We start from the raw sequence: 21,045 nt of genomic DNA, 5'->3' as shown, positions 1-21,045 counted from the left end.
TTCCCATGCTTTCATCTTAATGAAATGTCACAAGAAGAACTGGAGTGAGTAGATTTCTCTGTGAATTACATGGGGAGAAGAGTAACATGTTGCTGCTGCTCTTCTCCTTCCACCAACTAAATGACTTAAAGTAGACTCCAAAGCTTTCTCCTTGCTTATAGAAACCATTTGGACCATTGGGAACATTTTCCACTTGCAAAAAACACTGATAGTCATTCTGTGGACTATCGTGGAAACATGAAGCGCCACCATAATTGAGACAGAACTATTTTAAAACCACAAATGACAATTTAAAAGAGACATATGATTAGCAGAACATTGTAGGGTCTACCCAAGCAGAAAGCCTGGCTAATCATCTGGTGCTAGGCTTTTGGAAAAGCTGTAAATGTAAAAAAATAAAATAAAACATGCATACAATCTCATCAGGGGGCCAATTGCATACAATGATTTAACCATAAGCCATGTAACACTATCCCTGCAGAGAATTTGTGTTTAATCAGACCAAAATACGATTTAATCTTGTCCTGAATTATAATAAGCAACCAATAAATTACCAGAGTGGTTTCTAAATGGGGAATATTCCATAAACAATAATATATGACATCACCCGCAGCTCCACCAATCAGCTCCCTCCGTGCTCTCCGCTCCGAGGCGGAGGGAGGAATATTTCAGCCTTCAGAAGCAACCTTCAGCAGACAGAGAGGATCTACGATCAGATGTCAGGGAAACTGAATGATGCAGAACGTTACCGATGATGTTTGATCCGGACACTGACGCGCATTAACGCTGATGACAGAGTGGGAGGATTGAATGGCAGGAAGATCCCGGAGCGCAGAGCTGCGTCAATAAATAATGTAAGCAGAGAAAGGATGGCTATTGTGGGATGTTTACACCCCACATATTTCACTGTTCTGCATCGCAGCTTCCTCGGAGCAGAGCTTCTCAGCTGAATTGAAGGCAGCTAAAATGACTGCAGGTTGCAGAACCTCTTCTATCTGTGTGTGTTTGTTTGCGCTGATGTTTACATTTCGACACTCTGGCCACGCATCACACTGCATTACTCACCAACCCCGTGTAGATGCAACGTGCGTTTTTCCCCCCTCTCTGCGCACCTTTTAGGTTCATAGCTAATTGTGTTGTGTGACGACCGTTTTAAAACATTAAAATCCTAACAAGAGTGTTGCATTCCTCGCTGAAAGTAATTGATAATTATTCTATTTGCAGAGTCATTTTGGAGCTCAGACTGCAGCACCAATTGGTGCAATTCAGGAGCTCATCATCTGTAAACCCGTCCAGCTTCTCAGTGACCTCTTTCTCACCTCACTGTTAATAGTGGTGAAACGTATGACTTCATCTTAAGCTTTAGAGAAGAAAGAGTTCATCCTCAGTTTATCGTGACTATGCTGTGAAGGTGAATTTAAATTATGTTAAATTTTTGTAAAGATCTTTTTAAAGCATTCTGCAGGATAAAGACATATCCTGTGATTGCCTATTACATAACATAGGGACACTTTGATTGGCTGTGGAAGAGGGGTGTCCTGGAAGAGTGGCCAAGGGTCTGGCTGTGGACAATGCTTTGAAAAAACAATTTGACCCCTCACAGATTGTTTTTTCCCTTTGCTTTTATTTTGCACTTACATGTTTCAGATAATCAAAGAAATGTTAGCATCATGCAAGATAACGAGAGAATATGGATAATGCACTTTTAGAATGCTTATTTTGTTTTTTAAGGTAGAAAACAAGATTTTCCAAACGAACCAGAGCCTATGTGAAATGGTAATCAGCTTCAAAACTGACTAACTAGTTGTGCCATCTTTGGTAACAACTACCATCAAGCTTTTGGGATAGCTGGGTTTGATTGTTGTGTTTCATTGTGGGGAAAATTTGGCCAAGAGAATTGTTTTAATTTGTGCTATTGGAGACTTTTCCAGTATGAAAAGTCTGCCACATCGTCTGGGACTCATTCAAGTCCAGACTTTAACTAGGCCACTCCAAAACACAGCTGTCTTTAGAGCCATTCAGAGGTGGACTTCCTGTTGTGCTTTGGACCATTATTCTACTGTATAAACCAAGGACACTTGAGCTTAAGGTCATTAGTGGATGATTTCTGATCAAGAGGACAATTTATTGTTACATCAATAAGGCATGTTTACCATGTCTCTTTCCAAAAATATGTTGGTTTTTTACTCGTAGTTTATGATTTAACAAAGGGAGTGTTTACTTTTCAACGTGATACTAGATGAGTTTTTTTTTCTTAAAAAATTCAATTATCTTTAAAACACTATGTGGTGTATTTATGCAGATTTTCTTTGTCCAAAGCTGAAATGTGTTGACAGAAACATTTTAGACAAACAAGAACAGTTGTTTGTCTAAAATTACAAACAATTGTCATTTTAGGCAGAACGCTTATTCACATCACTACAGAAACAAATACTAGTTTTGCCAGGACTACAATTTGTAACAAGACAGTCAGTAAATGCAGGGAGTCTAGTTAGTGGTGTAGTTAAAGTCTCAGTTAGCCTTGAACTGATTGCAGTTAGAGTTGAACTTTATGAGGATCTGAAAGGCAGTTCACCACTTCAATAGCTGCGCAAGATTGTGTTTACATGCATGTGCACTTATTGGGCAATGTTGACAGTGAAAGCTGTGCATACATGAATGGACACATTATCAGGTTGTTGCTGCAGAGACAAAGGCACTAAATGGACCAGGAAGTGACAGTGAGGCAAACGGTCAGTTACACAATCAGTGCCAAACAAATCCACTCCCAGTTGTTGAGCGATCAGTCATACCCAACATATCAACATGTTTATCCAGATAACAAAAAAGCATTTCTTTTCCACACTAATGCAGCATCTCATGCCTCAAAAACATCGTATTTTTGTAAAATATTAGAACTAACTTTCTTTCCATTTTGACTTTAACTTGATGAAAACTTACAATACTCATGACTCAGCTGTTCATTGTTTTTTCTTTGCCAGGATTTTATCACAGTTGCCTTATTATAACAATCTGTGATGAGTAACTTGTTGGTCTGCTAGTCAGCAGAAGTTCCTCAAACTTTGATTCTAGTTGAAAAAAATCATCTTCATCATAAGTCTTTCTTTGTGTCTACTAGGAACATGATGCCATCTGTTCCATTAGACATGCTGGACTGTCTGTGGATGTTTATGTACATGCAACAGTATCTGAGTCAGCACACCTACCACACACCTACCACAGATATCACATATTCTCTGTTCTTATGACAGCTCTCTCCATTCTCCCTTTGTTACATTATACATAATACATTTCACTCAGCTCTTTTTTGCTTTGTCTTTGTTTCCTGTGTGGGTGTTTGGTGTTATTTATGTATTTCAGGATACATTGTGATAGATTCTTTTGTTCTAGACTGATAAGTAAAACATATCTAACATTTTTCTTTTTATTAAATCTGAATATTTTAAGGGAAAGTTGCAATTTACACTTTGAGTTGAAGAAAATGTCCTACAATCAAGTTTTATTATGTATTATTGTACACAGTAAAAAAAATTTTAAATGCTCTCTGTTGCTCTAATTTCTAAAAAAACAAAAACAAAAAAAAACTGCATATTGCATGTTTATGTCTTTGCTTGCATCTGCAAGCATACTCCTCACAAAGCAGCATCCCAAGAATGAAGAAATGGATTCGAAAACATTGTTTTTTTGTAGGCAGGAACTGACTTAGACGTAGATTATTAGCATATTGATAAACTCTACTGAGTAAAAATCAAAGGATTATTTATACATATCTTTATTTCCAGCTACAGACCATGAACTATGTGGGTCAGCTGGCGGGCCAGGTGTTTGTGCAGGTCAAGGAGCTGTACAGGGGGCTCAACCCTGCAACGCTGTCTGGATGCATTGATGTCATTGTGGTCCGGCAGCCTGACGGCTCGCTGCAGTGCTCCCCGTTTCACGTCCGCTTCGGAAAGATGGGTGTGCTGCGGTCCCGTGAGAAAGTGGTAAGAGTCTCTCTGTTTTACATTCATCTCTAGTTGTGTTTTCTGTATGCTGCTTGTTAGAGGTGGTGTGTATAGGTACAAGTAATGTCACAGGATAAAAAAATGACAAAGCCAACAAAACAAACAGGACAAACAACAGTATTCTTATGTTTATTTTATCATTTCTTTTATTTTCACAACATTTGCAGTATAAAATGTAAAAACAACTTTGACATTTTTTCCTGTGTAAAGGTACATTTCTAGTACCAATTTATCAAGCGATTCATTAACAAATTCCCTGCTGGATTATTTTCCACTTATTTATTATTTTCAATTCTAATTTTACAAAGATAAACTTCAATATATTTTATTGAAGTTTAATGTGATAGACCTATACTAAGTAGTGCACAGTTGTGAAGTTGGATATTAATTATACATATAACCCTTTTTGAAAATATAAATTTGAAAAGACGGTGACACATTTGTGTTAAATCCTTCCCCTTTCTCCTTCCCCCAAAATAAAATTCATTACTGTCAAGTGCCAATTGTGTGTGTAAGTCACCAAATTAAAAAATCCGCCAGTGAGTATTTTAATCTCATTCTACGTCAAACTATTCTTTGAAAGTCTTAGGGGTTTTTTTGTGCATTGGCGAAAAAACAACATAGTAAAGGCCAAGAAAGACACCAGCCAGGCGAGGAAAACAGTTGTAGAAAAGTTTAAAGCAGGATTAAGTTATAAAACAAGATCTTTGGACATTTCTGAGAACAATCCATTATTCCAAAATGGAGTACGCCACAAACGCAAACATTACATTATAATGGTTGCATCATACCTCGACTAAAATTTTTAGATTTCCATAGGAGCAAAGTAAATTTGTTGTTTGGTAACAGGCTGATAAGGGTCAACACTTTTGTTTCTCATAGGTGGACATAGAGATTAATGGAGAGCCGGTTAGTTTGCACATGAAGCTGGGAGAGAATGGAGAGGCTTTCTTCGTCACAGAGACTGAGGACACGCTGGTGAGTGATGACTGACGGATTCATCACTGCAGTTCAATAAACACATGCAATTATAGCGCAGAACATAGCGTAACTTGTAGACGTAGGTTTTCACTGCCTGAAATAACATACAGACGAGTGTGATTAGTTCCTGCCACGTTTTACAGTTTTAACTCCTGCTGGTTTTACAACTCACTGTTTGATCTGTAGCTACAACTTGTTATTTTAACTGCCATTCCTGCCTAGACAAGCCTGGAAGATCCAGAAATGCATCCTTGGGCATTTTGTTGTCTACATGAAGCTGTCAGAGAAGGGAAATCCTATCAAAAACTATTTAACATCTTTTCATTTGATTATTCTGAAATCTTTGGCATGGTTTGTTTTGCTCAAATATGGTAAAGTTTTGAATATGGTATCAGAAGCACACCAAAGGGCCTTTAGCCCAAGTGACAACAATAATATTATATTGCTTACTCATTAGTTTAGATGGTGCTTTTGAATATCAGATGAGACATAAATCCACAAGCATACTGAGCAGATATTTTGAGATTTCTGGTGTCATTTTGGCTTTTTTGATATTATCTTCCTGGAAAAAATGACTCTAACTAGTAAGAAAGAATCAACAACTCAGTCAAACTGGTTTATCTAAAAACACCCTTGAAACAATCCAAAATGTTTTAAGGTGTCACCCTGCTACAATCAATCTTTATGCTTCCTCAATACATGTCACATGTCTTATCTTTAGTTTTATTTACCATATGAATATCAAGAAAATTATTATATCAGCCTCAAACACATCTATTTTTACATATGTATATAAAATGAGCAAAATAAGTGTTTGAAATAAAAACATAGTCGATGAGTCACTGTGATGTTAGCATCACACACCCAAAAGCTTTATTCAGCAGCTTTGTGACCAGGGCAGGTCAGATGCATAAGAGAACAAAGCCAGAACAAACGAACTGCCTGGGGCCACCAGGCCAGCAGGGGGCGACTGAGAGCCTTTGAATTCTCACACAGTAAAAATGTCAGAACGTATTTTGTGGTTGCTTTTAGATTTTAGACAAGAAAAAGAAACTTTTGTGCTTAATTTTTTTTTTCAAAATATTAGATTTAAAAGAATTCTATATTTTTAACTAATTCTGATGATTCACCAAAACATATAACTTGTTTAGATTTTTAAAGAACTGACATACTGTGTGTAAACATGCAGTTTTACATTGGGAGTGTCACAGTGTAAAGCTTTGATTTTAGCTGATTTGAATAAATTCTACAGTTTTTCTTTACATCATTTATATCCTAAAAATATTATCATAAGTGCAATTTATGATATTTAATTAATAGACAAATGTTGCCTGACCTGTTAACTTTAAAATATTTCCTAAATACACGATGCGCATATAATTAAACAAGTTGATGCCCTGACAATTAGTAAAATTTTGTCTTTTGGACAGTGGTCCAAACGTAAACGCTGCATAGGGCCCGGTTCCACACAGACCCGGGTCTGCCTTTGATAAAGAGAGAATGTGTCTGGAAATGTAAGCAGGGCTTATTGCGGAAAAAAAACAAAACAGATTCCACTGAGAACACGTTGGCACTTATCCACTTCGCTTTCAGTTATGTGGAATAACACAACAGAAGAAATACTCTAGCTTAAAAACATTTTAGGCACACTATCACAAGGGAATCCTGTTACATGGAGGTATTTGTGGCTGTAATTCTGGCTTAACAGGAAATAGACTAAGCTGGAGGCACTTGTGTTTACTTTGAAATAAGTTTTGAGTAAAAGACAAGGAGCACTAGAGGTTTGAGAGGAGCACTGGAGGTGGCGTTTGGCAGAGGGGCAGTGAAGAGGAGTGGCTACAGCTTTTCTGGAGGAAAGAAAAAAGCCAGCCCAACTCTACTAATGGGATAAACAAATGTGAGCAGTCACAATTACATTAGTGGCACCATGAGAAGAGTTGTCTGCTTTCCTGAATGCAGAATGATTTGGAATAGGCAACTATTAGAGGGGATGTGCAGCAAATGCCGATCTCATTCACATTCAGAGTGACTAAACTCTTCTAAAACGTAAGTTTTCTGTACATAGGTGTATATAGGAAGTGAGTTTGAACTTCTCTGTAAATAAACTATTCTATTCTGATTGGATGTAGCTTTAAATCCTCTCCTTCACTCAGCCCTCCCATTCCAGAGTGGAAAACTGCCAGAGACCTATTTTTAGTTCTGACCAATTCACTCTCTGTGCCTTGTGTGTTCACACACACAGAAATTCGCTGGTCACTGATCTGTGCAGACAGGACAGACGGGGACAGAAGATCAGACAGATGTACTGTACGTAATCTAAAAGTGGATCATAGCTTTCTGTTAGTTGAACAGGTTTAGGAGGACCTTAGGGGACAGCTTGAGGAACTTTTTAAATTTACATATTTTATGTGTCTTCGTTCTGCCCTTTCCCCCAGTTCAAATCTAAAGTTTCACATGTTGAAGGAAAAAACTTTTTTTTTTTAAAATAACTATGTGGAATCAACCCCAGACGTCTTTTTCACTCCTACCTTCTCTCTCTCTCCCTTTATCTACTCCCCAGGGTGTAAAGTTAAACTTCAGGACTTGTCAGGACTTATGCATTTACAAATAATGTAGGTTCCTCTTGTGAAACACTGCTACATTCCTGTAGTGCAAAGTGAAAACAAACAAAAAGAAACATAATTGAATGTATCTCTCTATGTTCATAGTCATTTTCTTAAGTATTTATATTATATGTCATTGACTTATATGAAAAACCTATTTAATTAGCTTAAACTATCACTATTATTTAGCTTCATTTAAATCAAGTTTCTTGTTAGTAAAATTTCAGCTGCCTTTGGAAGAAAGGTAGTAAAGCTTTGAGGACGGAAAATTAGAAGTGAATAAAAAGTCTGAATTCAAACTGGATCTGGACTGGGTGCTCCCAGGAAGGACAGATGTCAGTCCAGATGTGTTTTATCCTTGCATTGTGTGCATTCAGAGCACTATTGCTTCTTTTCCTTTCCCAACTAAATGAGTTAGTCTGCACTACGGCATGTGTGCAGCCAAGCATGTGACAGTCTGCACTTCGTGTTCCCTATTTATCTAACCCCCCCCATCACCACTACCACCATGACTTAGCTAATCTTGGCTCAAACGCTAAATCTCGCCGGATTATGTCAAATCCGGTGGTGAAAAAACGTCTCTGTCTCATCAACGGGTGAAAGCTTCTGCCCATCTCCGGTTCTTTCACCATATGACAAAAATCACATTGGCTATAAAATAGAGTTCCAGAACAATTTCAAACATTTGCAGTTTCACTTATATTGCTGCCCATTCATTGTACAGTTTTAACACCTCATCAGTCTTTGTTAGCTATCGAATCAAAGACCTCTAATGATAAAGGCATGCCTCCTGTCAACAGGAAGTGGTACCAGCCTACCTTGCAACTTCACCCATCATGACAGTGGGGGAGGAGTTAATGCAGACCGAACTGGGCAGGGGTGCTTCTCACCATCATGGTACGCTTGGCTAAAAATAAATGGTGGAATTTGTCATTTTGAGAAAAGAAAATATTTATGCTGCTCTCTTTTATCACACAGACAACACCCCCTGCAGCACACTTCCTGTCCAGAGCCTGGGGCCGCAAGATGGAGCGACATCGAAGAAAAGGAGGAGGAGGAGGAGGAAGGCAAGGCCAGAAGGAGGAGGGGGAGCAGGGGGGAGAAGAGAGGACAGTGGGGAGGAGTTCTCAGAGGATGAAGACATGTTTACTATTGATCTGAGTTCGGATGAGGAGAAAGACGGGGACAGCAGCAGGTGTGTGTGGGGACATGGAGTCCAGCCATGTTTAATCACGAGATCGCTGTCGATCAGTTATGCTCTCTTGGTTCAGACACAAATTCCCATTAAACCAGCAGTTTTCACTTTGCTTTAAAGATTTTGAAATGCGCTCGTACAAAACGCCCTTTAAGATCAAGAAAAGAAGGATTAAAATTTTCAACATGTTTTTTAACACTGATCTAAAGAAAATTCCCTTGAACAGTTTTAGCTTTCATATCTTTTATATAAAGAAGTAGTCATTAAATCTGTAAAGAATAATACCTTTTGTTGTTGCCGCCTGCTGTCATCATTTCTACAGAACAAGTCATTTAAGAGTAATTATAGACTTAACTTGTAAGACTTCAAGCCTGCACCTGCCAGTGTTTACTTTAGACATTTTTTTGAAGCATCTGAATTTATTGAATTCACTCCAAGGATTAGTCCTGCTCTCACGATATTCTCCGTCTCTTTTACATTGTGGTCACTGGCCGCCCTTACTGTAATGATCTGAGGCCATTTTTAGAAAGTCCAACCACAACTGTGAGTTGGGAAAATTCCCAAATCCCTTAAAGACATGAAGGAATGTGTATTAATGGTTTACTTCTCCTCTGACGTAAAGTCACTCATTGCAGTTTTTAAATGCATGGATTCAGTTAAACAAGACCAGTTTGATTTTCTGAGTAAAAACACAATAATATTACTTGTAGTGATGATAGCTCTGGATCTCTTGAAACATTTGTGGAACAAATCAGTTTGGGCACTAATTCCTGCATGGGTGTGTGTGCGTGTGTGTGTGTGTTTGTGATCAGACCAGCTTACAATGATCTGGATCCTACAACCAACAGCAATTCATACCACATGACCGAGTGGACTGAATCACAGAGGTATCACTTTGACACAAATCTCCCAGGCATCCACATTTTATGTATGTCCCACCCTTTTATGCTTCGTTCCAGCAGTTTTTCTTTGTTGACAGCATTTATGTTTAGCCTCAGTTTGCTTTAGCTTTTCTGATTCTCATTTCCTTTTTCATTTTTTTGTGTGTTTTACATCCCCCCTAATGAAGTAATGTGATTAAGAAGACTCTCTCCATCCATCCATCCTTTGGTCTGTCCATCTCTTGTCCTCAGAGCACGTCTCGCTGTTCTTCCCTTGCGGGGTATCTTCTTCAAGTTTTTCACTTACTGAATAGAGCATTCAATTAAGAAATGAAAATATTGAAATTGACACAATAAATCAGCTTTTGTACAGATTTGAAGAATATGCTGTTTCCTTAATATACATAATATACAGCAGTATATTATGCTTGGTCTTAATTTTGTGTCTTGTGAAATGTACTTCTACAGCAGTCCAGATGACTCGGCATCATCAACACCGAAGAGTGACTCAGAACTGACCAATCAGACGAATCCTGAAATGCTGTGGACCTGGGGGGAGCTGCCACAGGCTGCACAGGTATACACACCCCGATATGTTTTTTTAATTTATCTATATTCACAGAAAAAAAAATATACCATGTCAGATTTAGACTTTAAAAGTTTTAGTTACTTTATTGACATCCAATAATACAGTTTTAAAGTGTATCTGTGGAGGAAACAAAAGGTTAGATTAAACATTTGGAGCTCATCATGAAATATAACTGTATATATATATACACACACATATATATATATATATATATATATATATATATATATATACACTTAATATATACTTACTTGGTTACTTAATTTATAATTTTTTTAATGATATATATATATATATCATTAAAAAAATTATAAATTAAGTTTAGAATGCCATTTTGAATAATTGTTTTTACACTCCTTTTACATTATTGTATTGTTTTTCGGAGATATTGTCTTATTTTCTGTCAAAATCAAATGTCCTGCTTGAATAGAAATCATTTTAAGTCTAAATCAGCCAAGGATGTGAATAATCTTAAACCGCATATCTACAGCATCAGTGGTGTATTCATAGCACTAAAATTCCAGGAACCAGTGAGCAGAACTATATATTTTTGCTTACTTGCTTTATTTAAACTCAAGCTTTAACTCTGAACAGCTTTCTTGAGTATTTCTACAAACAAATTCAGTTTTAAATAGATACAAATAGGGATTATCAGATAATCAGCAATAAGAAAGTTACAGCTACTCAGTAGGAACAGTTTGTCTCTACACTGATTGCACTTACAAGTTTGGGCTTTAGAGAGCATGCAGTAAAATGAAACTGGGAACAACCCCCCCACCCCCCCCCCCCCCCCCCCCCCCCCCACCCCCCCCCACCCCAAACTCCAGAGTGAAAAATCTTCTTTTCTTCTTTCCTTCCAGCCATCCTTTCTTGCTTCTCACCAGAAGCAGGACTCAGCTGCAGCCGTCTCCATCCCACTGACTGCAAGCAGCCACTTCAGAGCCATCACGGACACGGGGTCAGCCCCGGAGGGTCCCTGTGGCTTAGAGTCAGCCCAGACCACTGCTGCTGACGGGACAATGGACATAGAAGGAAACAGCTGTGAGCCATGGCTGAAGTTACAGATTACATCTGAGCAGAACTCTGGAGAAGAAAATGGTAAACAAAAAGTTGGTATTCAATGGGACAAAAATAATTATGTCAGTGATTAAACCTTTGAAATGATTGTAATGTTTTGGTTACATCTGACTTCTTTGAATTGAAGCAGTCAAATGGTGCCATGTAAAACATTTCAAAAGTGAAATATATATGCTTTTATTTTATTATTTAGGTGTAAACTCAATTTAAACTTTACTGACCTCTAGTGGCTGTCTTATACCTCGTTATGTAGTATGTCCATTGGATGCCAAGAGTAAAATTAGAATTTGTTTACATATATATGTACATAATTAGTCATTCATTCTGGTGTGTTTGAAAATTTGCGGCTTGTTGTTCTCATCTTTATGGGGTTGTGATTGTAAAATGCTAGTTTGGGGAAAAAAATGTTGGATCAAAAACCTCAGTGCTAACTTTTAGAAAGTTTCTGTCATTGGCCTGCGACGGTATTAGTAGTCATAGTTACGTAGGTTTTTGGTAAATATAGTTTCATTTGCTTGTTTTCATCCTTCAGTTGGTGTCTGCTGTTTTTCCCATGTAGTCAAAGAGGCTGAGAATGTTGGCCCGTCATCTATGGAGGTGGAGACAGCTTGTTCGATGTCTCCAAAGTCTCTCCCCGGTCATCTAACTGAAGAAAGTTACAGAGAAAGTCCTGTCAGAAATACTGATTCGCCATCGAAGAGGAAAGGTAGTGGCTGCCTTTTGCACTGCCATAAACAATTCAAATACCATATTTTTATGGGTGTTATAAATGAAAAAAAAACATAATCTTGTCTTTTTTAGAAAAAAGAAGCCAGCATCTGGGGGCTGATGGTGTTTATCTGGATGACATTACGGACCTGGAGCCTGAAGTTGCTGCACTCTACTTCCCAAAAAGGTAAATTTTCTTCAGGTGCTGATCCAATATCCAACCTATTTCATTTTTGACTCTCTTGTTTCAGTGTTCGGTAAACTTAAGTATAATTTTTTAGCAATAGGACTTCACATTTCTACATGTTTGCATTATTAACACATTTTGCTAAGAAATTATTGTTGTGAATTCCATTTTTTTACTCTCAATCTTGTAGACTATATAGTAGTATGATGATACTATAATCAACTTAACAATAGTTTTACAGAAAAATCATTTAGAATAACTGCTGAGACTGCATGTGTCTTTCTCGTCAGTGATGGAGGAGGCAGCTCTACGAGGGGGGACTCAGAGATTATGATGGACGTGAGGAGCACCAACCAGTCTCCTCAGTCAGTGGGCAGCAGCGGCGTGGACAGCGGAGTGGACAGTTTGTTGGACCAGATAGCCGACCTGCCTCATGTTGCCATCTCTTTGTGCGGAGGACTGTCAGACAACAAGGAGATCACGAAAGGTAGAAAAATTAACATTGTCTGTTCATCACGTTTCTTTCAAAACATAAGGCGACATTTAGAAATGTTCAACTGAAGTTGAGAATATTCTGTATGCTTTTTGCAGAAAAAAATTCTCGTGTTAATTACTTTGTCTTAACCCTGTTTCTGTTCATCAGTTTATCCTCTTCCTATATTGTGTGTGTTTTTAAAACCACAGAGCAATTCCTGGATAGAGCAGTTTCTTACCAGCAGTTCTCAGAGAACCCGTCTATTATAGATGATCCTAACCTGGTGGTCAAAGTTGGAAACAAGTATGCATTGTTCTTTCAACAAGTATTTCAACTTACAAATGTTTTTATTTGACAAGCACTGGCTTTATGCTTCTTTTTGGTAAACATGAATAAAGATGTCAAAATAGTCAGCCCATATCTGGGAGGCACTATTTTTTAAAAGTGTGTTAATATTTCTGACATCTTTAAATAAATATCCATAGCTAATAATTTTTAAAAAAAGTAATGTATTTTGAATACCAAGTGTAATTCTTAACTGTGAATTGGGATTTTCAGAAGTTATAACCCAATGATTTAATATCCTGAGCATATATTTTTTTTAACCTAAACTAAATAAGATTTTTGAAATACTCTTTATCGCCCTCTGTGGTGTGTTATAGGTACTACAACTGGACCACGGCTGCTCCTGTTATGCTGGCTATGCAGGTCTACCAGAAACCCCTGCCACAGGTAAGAGCAACACAAGGTTAGAAAAACAAGATACACCATTTATTTAGCATTGTAAATGCTAAGGAAAGTATTGCATATAATTTTATTAAGATGTAGTCTCAGTGGTATAAAGTATTTTTGCTTCTGTCATAGCATCAGTTAGTTATTTTGCTAGTTTGGGTCATTTTGTACAAATTGTGTTGCAACCCTCTGCATTACATGTCCCCTGTGTACGCCCAACATTTTGCCTCTGAATATAAAACTTTTTGCTTTTGCTTCGGATATTATCAGTATAAAAACTAAAATTTAACGCATGCCTTGCAGTCATTTCTGGCTCTCATATACAGTGATTTCATCTCTAGTGACATCAGTTCTAGGTAGTTGATGTGAATCATTTGGTTTTAAATATCTGGCATTACCCCAAGTGCTTTGAACTATTATTAGAAGGTCACATCAGTAATCTGTATACAGCAGTATAATATTGCTTTAAATCTGTTGTCCTAGCACTGAAATAACTCCATGTCTTTATGCTCCTTCTTTTTTCCTCTTCATTTACACAATTTATTCACTTTCCATCAAATTGGCATTTGTGTTCACCAAGTGCTGGTGTCTGAGTTATGTTTTTTCTGTTTTTGGCCTCTTCTCATACTGCTTCCCCGGTCTGTTTGGCTCCACCACTTCAGAGCCTGTACGAATTTCTGCTGTTTCCTGGCTGTTGATCAGAGCATGTCTTTTCTTGTCTGATTCTGTTTTCCGACCTTTTCTTTTCTCCGTGCATGGCTGTGTGTTAGTGCGGAATAGTTGGGGATAAGTTATCTCTTTCCTATTTCTTTCTTTCTTTTCTTGCTGCCATTCCTATGCTTGTTAGTTCTGAGTTACATTTCCAGTCATTTTTGAGTTGTATGGCATCATTTTCCTCAGGCCTCAGTGGAGAATATCATGAAGGAAAAGATGCCTAAGAAAGGAGGACGCTGGTGGTTTTCATGGAGACGGAGGAACAGTGACTCTAAGTCGGTCAGTCCGCAGACAGACACATTATTCTTTTCTAATTAGTTTTGGGGAAATAATGTCAACAGGATCAGAGGATATAATATTTCAGCTTACTGAATTAGGTCTGATCTCTTTGCCCTTCAGGAAACAGCTGCAGAAACGGGAGACAGAGAAGATGGCTCGCTTACTTTGACCTCAGAGAACGGGTGATTTTTCCCATCTAATCACATCATCACTTTTTTCTCTCACGTTAAAATCAGTTTTCCTGTTTTACCAACTCAGTGCCTTGAATATCCTAGTTTGAAAGATGACTCCTCTTCAAGCGATGAGGACCACACATCATGCAATCAGATGTCAGAATCCTTTCAGCCGGAGCCTGTTTTAAACTCCGCCGCCGGTGTGTGTTATAAGAAGACTCTACGGCTTACTTCAGACCAGCTGGTACAGTATTTATTCCTGCATCTGACTTTAATCAATGCTAATGCTATAAAGCTGTATGGCTAAGAGCATATAAGGCCAGTGCTTTAGCACAAGTGAAACAGAAGTTTTTAACATTCAGTGCTAAAATGTTTACTTTGCACACAGTAATTCTGTGTACAGTAATTTTGCTGTATAGTCAGACAAACCAAGTTCAGGGTTCAGCAGTCTTTATAACCCCTATGACCATTTTTGCTCCTGAAGTTATGAGATTAAATTTATATATATATATAAGGTTTTATAACAAAGAGAATAATGCAATTTTACCAAAAAGCAATGAACTGCAGGTTAAATATTTAAAGTAAATTTTAAGTAAAACCATGCAGTTTACGACCGCCTGAAGAAAATATTTTTCCTGCATCAGTGTGATTTGCTAGTGGAAAGACTTCAAAGTTGAGCCGTTATTTAAAACGCTGCTTGTTTTAAAATAATTATTGGCCAAAGTTGTACAGTCAGTCCTGAAGGCCCCCTGCAAATATCCATCTCTGGAGCTCCAAGTTTAGGACCTCGATTGTGCTAAATGTTTGGGATCCCTATGCTGAGGACATAACACTAAATCAATTATTTCTAGAAATCCATTTACAACTCTTTATCCTGTGCTTTGCATAACTTCCTGAATTGTGGTGCATTTGTTTTTATAGGTTAGCCTGCAGTTAAAGGAAGGGCCCAATGAAGTGGTGTTTAGCGTAACCACTCAGTATCAAGGCACGTGCCGCTGTCATGGCACAATCTATCTTTGGAGCTGGGATGACAAGATTATCATCTCAGATATAGATGGAACCATCACCAGGTAAGACACAGCAGGTTATCTGCCATCAATAGACATTTCCAGCTTATTACCAGTAGATGGCAGGTTTTCCACAAGTTTTTTCTCTGTTGAGATTAGTTTGGTGTGCAAAGTTTGAGTTTAATCACTTTTGTGTCTGTCACAATGTGCTTCAGGTCTGACACTCTTGGCCACATCCTTCCCACTCTGGGTAAAGACTGGACCCACCAGGGTATTGCACGGCTCTACCACAGAGTCAGCCTGTGAGTCTTGCCTAACAATTGTCCGTTTTGTCGTTAGGTGTGCGCTTAAGTCATGTGACTTGGAATTGAATGAGGCTACAAATGTAATGATGTTCGACTTGATGAACTCATAAAAGACTTTGAACTTCACTCAAACCTCTATAACCGTTGGTTATGACTTCATCTTGGACATGAGCCATTTCACTAGAAAATACTGAATGCCAAACACAAACTGTTACATGGAATTGCACCTGCTGTGCTACAATGGAACGCCTGGCACACAATCCTGCTGCAGTGCCTCTCTGGTCATCTGCCAATATTTCCTCCTCCCGTTCCTGCCACTGGCACGCTTCATTTGCCATGCTGTTTACCTTCACTGCATGTCGCTGCGCTGTGAGCCTGAACCAAAGTCAGTCCATTCAGCAGCAATAATCATGTCTAATGAACTTGATCAGAAAGTTTATTTGTTTAAATAATTCTACTTGCTGTTCTAGTGATCTGATACTCAATATTGTAAAAACAGATGGCAAGTGATTAACTGGGAGATAATCTTTATTTTGCATAGAAATAATTTTTTTCATTATTATTGTCATAAATACGTCTCCCCCTTTTTTTTTTCTTAATTTTTAAGTTCCGGTTCACTTACTGCTTGAACTGGCAAACAAAGACATCTTTAAAAATAATTTAAAAATCTCAAACTTGCTAATTATTACTCTGTGATTCGATGGCATATTTAGTAAATCACTTATCTGAGACTTGAAACTAAAAGTTTAGACTCAAGTTAGGACTTGCATGTCTTTACTTTGGAACCAATTTGGGACTCTAATGTGTTTACTTGGGTCTTGGCTCATGACATAGATAGAAAAACTTCGGGCGTACTTGTGTCTTGCAAAACAATTACTTCGTTCCATCTCTGATCTTTAAAATGGGAAATTTCAAAGATGGGAATAATCAGTGATTAAGATTTTTGTTTGTTCACCATAGATTTTTAAGTATATAGTAAAAAGAAACACTAGACCTGAAATGTAAACACTTTGTTTAAGGTTGTATTATGTAAAATTGTCTTTTTTGAGCTTTAATCCATGTAATAATATTACTCTCTCAACAAACACACACCTGGAGTTGTTTTGACGCATTCCTGCATGTTTGAGAAGTCCTTGAATCTAACTTGCTCAGCTCCTTCAGACTAGTGGCAACAGCACTTAGCAAACACCTGGTGGAAGAGCAACTCTACTGAACTTATATCAACTATTTCTCAGTCCAAAGCTCCTAAGAATGCTTGTAAACGGCATGATGGAGAAGCACAGTTGTGATGACCTGCTTAAGAGGCTTGGAAAGGGAGTTTCTTAAGGAGACGGAGGCAAATTTCAAGGCATCACAATGATGCAAAGTAAAATTTCTTTTAAGATATTTTTGATATACGCAGCAATTTTATAACAACTATAGATAACATAGTTACTTGATTGTGCTATAAAATGCCACTATGTGCTGGTATATATGTAATACCTCCCGTTTAATATTTTTATATAAAGAGTTTTTTTTTTTTTTTTTTTTACTTAATACTCTGTTTTGTAACTGAGACATCTTTTTCTGTCACAGAAACGGGTATAAATTTATGTATTGCTCAGCTAGAGCGATTGGCATGGCTGGGATGACGAGGGGCTACCTGCACTGGGTTAATGAAAGAGGAACCATGCTGCCTCTGGGCCCGGTTCTGCTCAGCCCCAGTAGCCTCTTCTCTGCCTTTCACAGGTCAGTTACACACACATGACTAGACTCAAGTAATCAGCGAAATGTTCAGTCATATTTAATATATATTGTTATTATTCAGTGGCTCAATCCCCTGAAACACAATACACAGATTTCATCATGCGCAGCACTTTGAATTAGCATGTTGCTAAAATGTGCTCTACAAATAAACTTGCCTTGCCTAGAATAATTACACAGAGTGGTGTGTTCAAGCCTTCATTGCTGTTAATTATGATGATTTTCCGCTTACAGGTAATGAAAACGCAACATTTAAGATTAGAATATTACATCAGACCAATAAAAAATATACAGTAATGTAGTCTTTATGAAAAGCATGTTTAATACCTGCCTAATAATTGTTGTCTTTTAAAGGTAACCCAGTCCATCAGAATGTAACATGTAATTTATTGAATATTACTGTATGTACAGTTTATAGTAAGGCTAGACAGTATCGGGAAAGTATTTGAAATACAATATTCCATCAAAATTCTGTGATTTCAGGGAGATTATTGAAAAGAAACCAGAATTGTTCAAGATTGAGTGTCTGACGGACATCAAGCATCTTTTCTACCCGAACACTGAACCTTTTTATGCCGCCTTTGGGAACAGAGCCACGGTGAGAAACCTGAACACACACTATCTATCACAAACTGTGTACAACAGTTTTCTGATTACACTGAGACCCCTTGATGTCAGCTCTGAGTCAAGTTTCAAATTAGACAAGCACAATGAAAGCAAATTTTGTTAGTTTTTGTATTTTGACTAAAGGAATAGATGTTTTGGTGCTGAATGTGAATGTTTGATTCTAGGATGTGTATTCGTACAAGGAAGTCGGCATTCCTTTGAACAGGATTTTCACTGTCAACCCAAAAGGAGAGCTAATACAGGAGCATGCCAAAACAAACATTTCCTCGTAAGTAGTACCCACTGTTTATTTTTATTTTCCATTCATGTGATTTCACTGAAAGCACTCTTACAGTTTTAAGCTTTAAAAAAAAATCTTGTTTTTATGGCTACGTTTTTGTTTCTTTAAGATTTGGACGCCTGTGTGAGATGGTCGACCACGTGTTCCCAGTCCTGCTTCAAAATGAGGAAGCAGACGTCCCCTCCTCTGACAGTTTTGATCAAAACACTGACTGGAGGAAACAGTTGCCTGATAGTAGTAGTCATGAGGAGGATGAATCCCAGCCTATTGAGGCAAACTGAAGAAGAAAAAAAACATCGGATAAAGAATCTTCAAGACTGCAGCTTTGGCTTGTCCTGTTCATGATGACAGTATCACAGGTTCACATCTGAGCTCAGAGGTGAACATTATGCTACCAAAAACTGAGATGGAAAAACGGCCTGAGGATGTGTCTCTAAAAATGGACGATGAAAACAGGTCCTCCGCTAAAAGGTTACCCTTAAATAGGTAATTGTGACTTCTCGTGTAAAATAAATGAATGTATGTATAACCATGTAAACAGAATAACTAAATAAGTACAAAGTGGAAATAATAATTAAGGGAAAAGAGGGACTCATTTTCAGGAAAAATAATTGTGGAAAAGGAAAGTTTTGGGAAAAAAAGACAGAAAAATGAACCTGATACATTTCAACAAAAGGTTGAGATTTCCTCATAAAGTAAAATTAACACATGGTTTAAAGCACATATGTAAAAGTGTACCATCCCACACATACACCACACTGCAGGAAAATGTTTCCCTGCTCTTTTTTTCAGTCCCACAGACCTTTTCATTTAGACTAACAGCAACAACCAATACAGCTGAATAATAAAACTACATTTCCTATTTATAATGTAATACGTAAGTTTAGGTTTTTATGCAGTATCTATTTCTATGTCTTCTTCAGGAAAGAATTTTGATATTTCTACTCAACACTGGCAACTTACCACCAAATGTTATGCAGACACAAAATGCAGTTTAGTATGATCTCATGCACATGTGAATCTTCTAGACCTCTTAAACACAGCATTACATGACAGCCATCCACGTTATGCAAAAAAAAAAAAAAAAAAAAAAATGAACCCAGGTATTGTTTTCTATGACAACAAATTCCTCTGCAAGTGCGACAAAATATTTTGACCGTGCTACTGTGACAAATTTGTCTAGTTTTCTGTTATTGTGTTCAAGATAAATGCAGGACAATGCAAACAATGTTGTGTAACGTGGTAACTTGTGAGAATGTAATATATAAATTACACAATATTCTAATAACTAATGTTGATCAATGCAATTTTTTATGTTTATGTAGGACTGAGTAAATGCAGAGTTTTGTAATGCTCTGTACATAGGCAGATGAGTAAAACCATGTATGACGCTTACCCATCCTGTTATTGTAAAAACAAAAAACAGTGTATATTTTTGTGTCAACATTTCTTTTCCGTTCTTTATTTTGTATGTATGTGATGCAGAAGCCTTGCTTCGTGTGTAGCTCTAACAGGGAGAAAACCACTGTAAATAATGTAAATGTTGTTTGGTAGACAAAGTTACAAAAGATTTTGAGATGTTGTGCACCATGCAGCATTTTTCCTTTTATTGTATGTTTGTCTTTTAACTGGTTCTCATTCAAAAGCAGCTATTTAGTACAATGTTGAAGCCATTTTTGAGTAAAGCTGCAGTGTTTTAACAAATGTTTTGACATTTCCAATTAGTTCCTCTGGCCTCTAGTTATACATTTGGTTGACTGAAATGTCCCAGCATATTTCTTTTACCTTCCTTTATAAATCAACTTTATAAAAAGAATCACAGTATATATTTTTTTTGCTTTTACATTTATTACTATTGTTTAGTAAAAGACTAGAAAGGATCCAATGGGCCTCCCAGCTGATCATGATTATGTTGTGTTGTAGTTTAGTAATTGTACGAGCTGCTTTAGGTCTGGTGCTGTATTAATCAGGAATTTACCCTTTAAGTTAAATGAGATATTAAGTATCAAAGAGGCATATGTTGTATGAGCTGTTGAATTGTTAAAGATCAAATAATAATCACATTTTAGAGATCTGCTTTACTTTTAGGAAGTGGAAGAACTTAATTAAATCAGTGATTACAACGTCTTCTCAAATTATTCTGTAATTGTTATGTTTTAATTCTTTCTGTGAAAGATTATTTAAAAATACTTAAAACACCTTTTCGGTCTCTCTTTATTCCCAGTTAACTTGATCACATGTAAAGATTGCAGTTTTTAAAGGAAACAGTGGTTTTACTCAGTGTTTCGTGAAAACTGTTCTTTGCAATCCAATCTAAAATGCAGAATAAACAATTTTCAGAAAACTATAGTTCCAATTTGTGTGATTTATTTAAGCATGAATATGCTTTGTTTCTTTTTACCTTCTTAACAGAGGATTCCTCACTTTTCCTGGATTCATATAACTCAAATCTGCATTAATCAGCGCTAAGAAGCAAAGTATGGTG

The 21,045-nt window shown here is 37.2% G+C and overlaps 1 protein-coding gene across 5 annotated transcripts; it reads left to right on the top strand.

Annotated features, from left to right (window-relative positions):
- The first annotated feature begins 658 nt into the window (after positions 1 to 658).
- lpin1a (lipin 1a) lies at positions 659 to 20,907 on the top strand. 5 transcript variants are annotated; one of them, XM_028014698.1, is made up of 24 exons: positions 660 to 854; positions 3,783 to 3,983; positions 4,887 to 4,982; positions 8,389 to 8,485; positions 8,567 to 8,783; positions 9,596 to 9,670; positions 9,853 to 9,945; positions 10,133 to 10,241; positions 11,114 to 11,351; positions 11,890 to 12,039; positions 12,132 to 12,225; positions 12,516 to 12,712; positions 12,910 to 13,003; positions 13,363 to 13,432; positions 14,013 to 14,099; positions 14,333 to 14,425; positions 14,546 to 14,607; positions 14,701 to 14,842; positions 15,520 to 15,668; positions 15,821 to 15,907; positions 17,486 to 17,638; positions 18,137 to 18,251; positions 18,445 to 18,548; positions 18,670 to 20,907. In XM_028014698.1, exons 2-24 carry the CDS (start codon positions 3,792 to 3,794, stop codon positions 18,839 to 18,841), a joined length of 2,886 nt encoding a protein of 961 aa, XP_027870499.1. In that variant the 5' UTR covers positions 660 to 854; positions 3,783 to 3,791; the 3' UTR covers positions 18,842 to 20,907. The 5 variants fall into 5 exon arrangements, with proteins under 5 accessions (XP_027870502.1, XP_027870499.1, XP_027870500.1 ...); XM_028014699.1 differs by having other exon boundaries at positions 661 to 854; positions 11,890 to 12,036; XM_028014701.1 differs by lacking the exon at positions 9,853 to 9,945 and having other exon boundaries at positions 659 to 854.
- The last annotated feature ends 138 nt before the right edge of the window (positions 20,908 to 21,045 follow it).

This window comes from Xiphophorus couchianus, chromosome 4, assembly GCF_001444195.1.
Source record: "Xiphophorus couchianus chromosome 4, X_couchianus-1.0, whole genome shotgun sequence".
In the NCBI taxonomy this organism is placed as follows: Eukaryota; Metazoa; Chordata; class Actinopteri; order Cyprinodontiformes; family Poeciliidae; genus Xiphophorus; species Xiphophorus couchianus.
Note: the sequence above shows the minus strand (reverse complement) of the source record. Positions and strands in the feature narration are given on the sequence as shown.

Excerpts from the sequence above, each read along its gene's own strand:
- lpin1a (XM_028014698.1), top strand. The coding sequence starts at position 3,792 with ATGAACTATGTGGGTCAGCTGGCGGGCCAGGTGTTTGTGCAGGTCAAG. Across the intron at positions 14,426-14,545 it reads GGAACAGTGACTCTAAGTCG|GAAACAGCTGCAGAAACGGG; the intron begins GTCAGTCCGCAG and ends TTTGCCCTTCAG. Across the intron at positions 18,252-18,444 it reads CCTTTGGGAACAGAGCCACG|GATGTGTATTCGTACAAGGA; the intron begins GTGAGAAACCTG and ends GTTTGATTCTAG.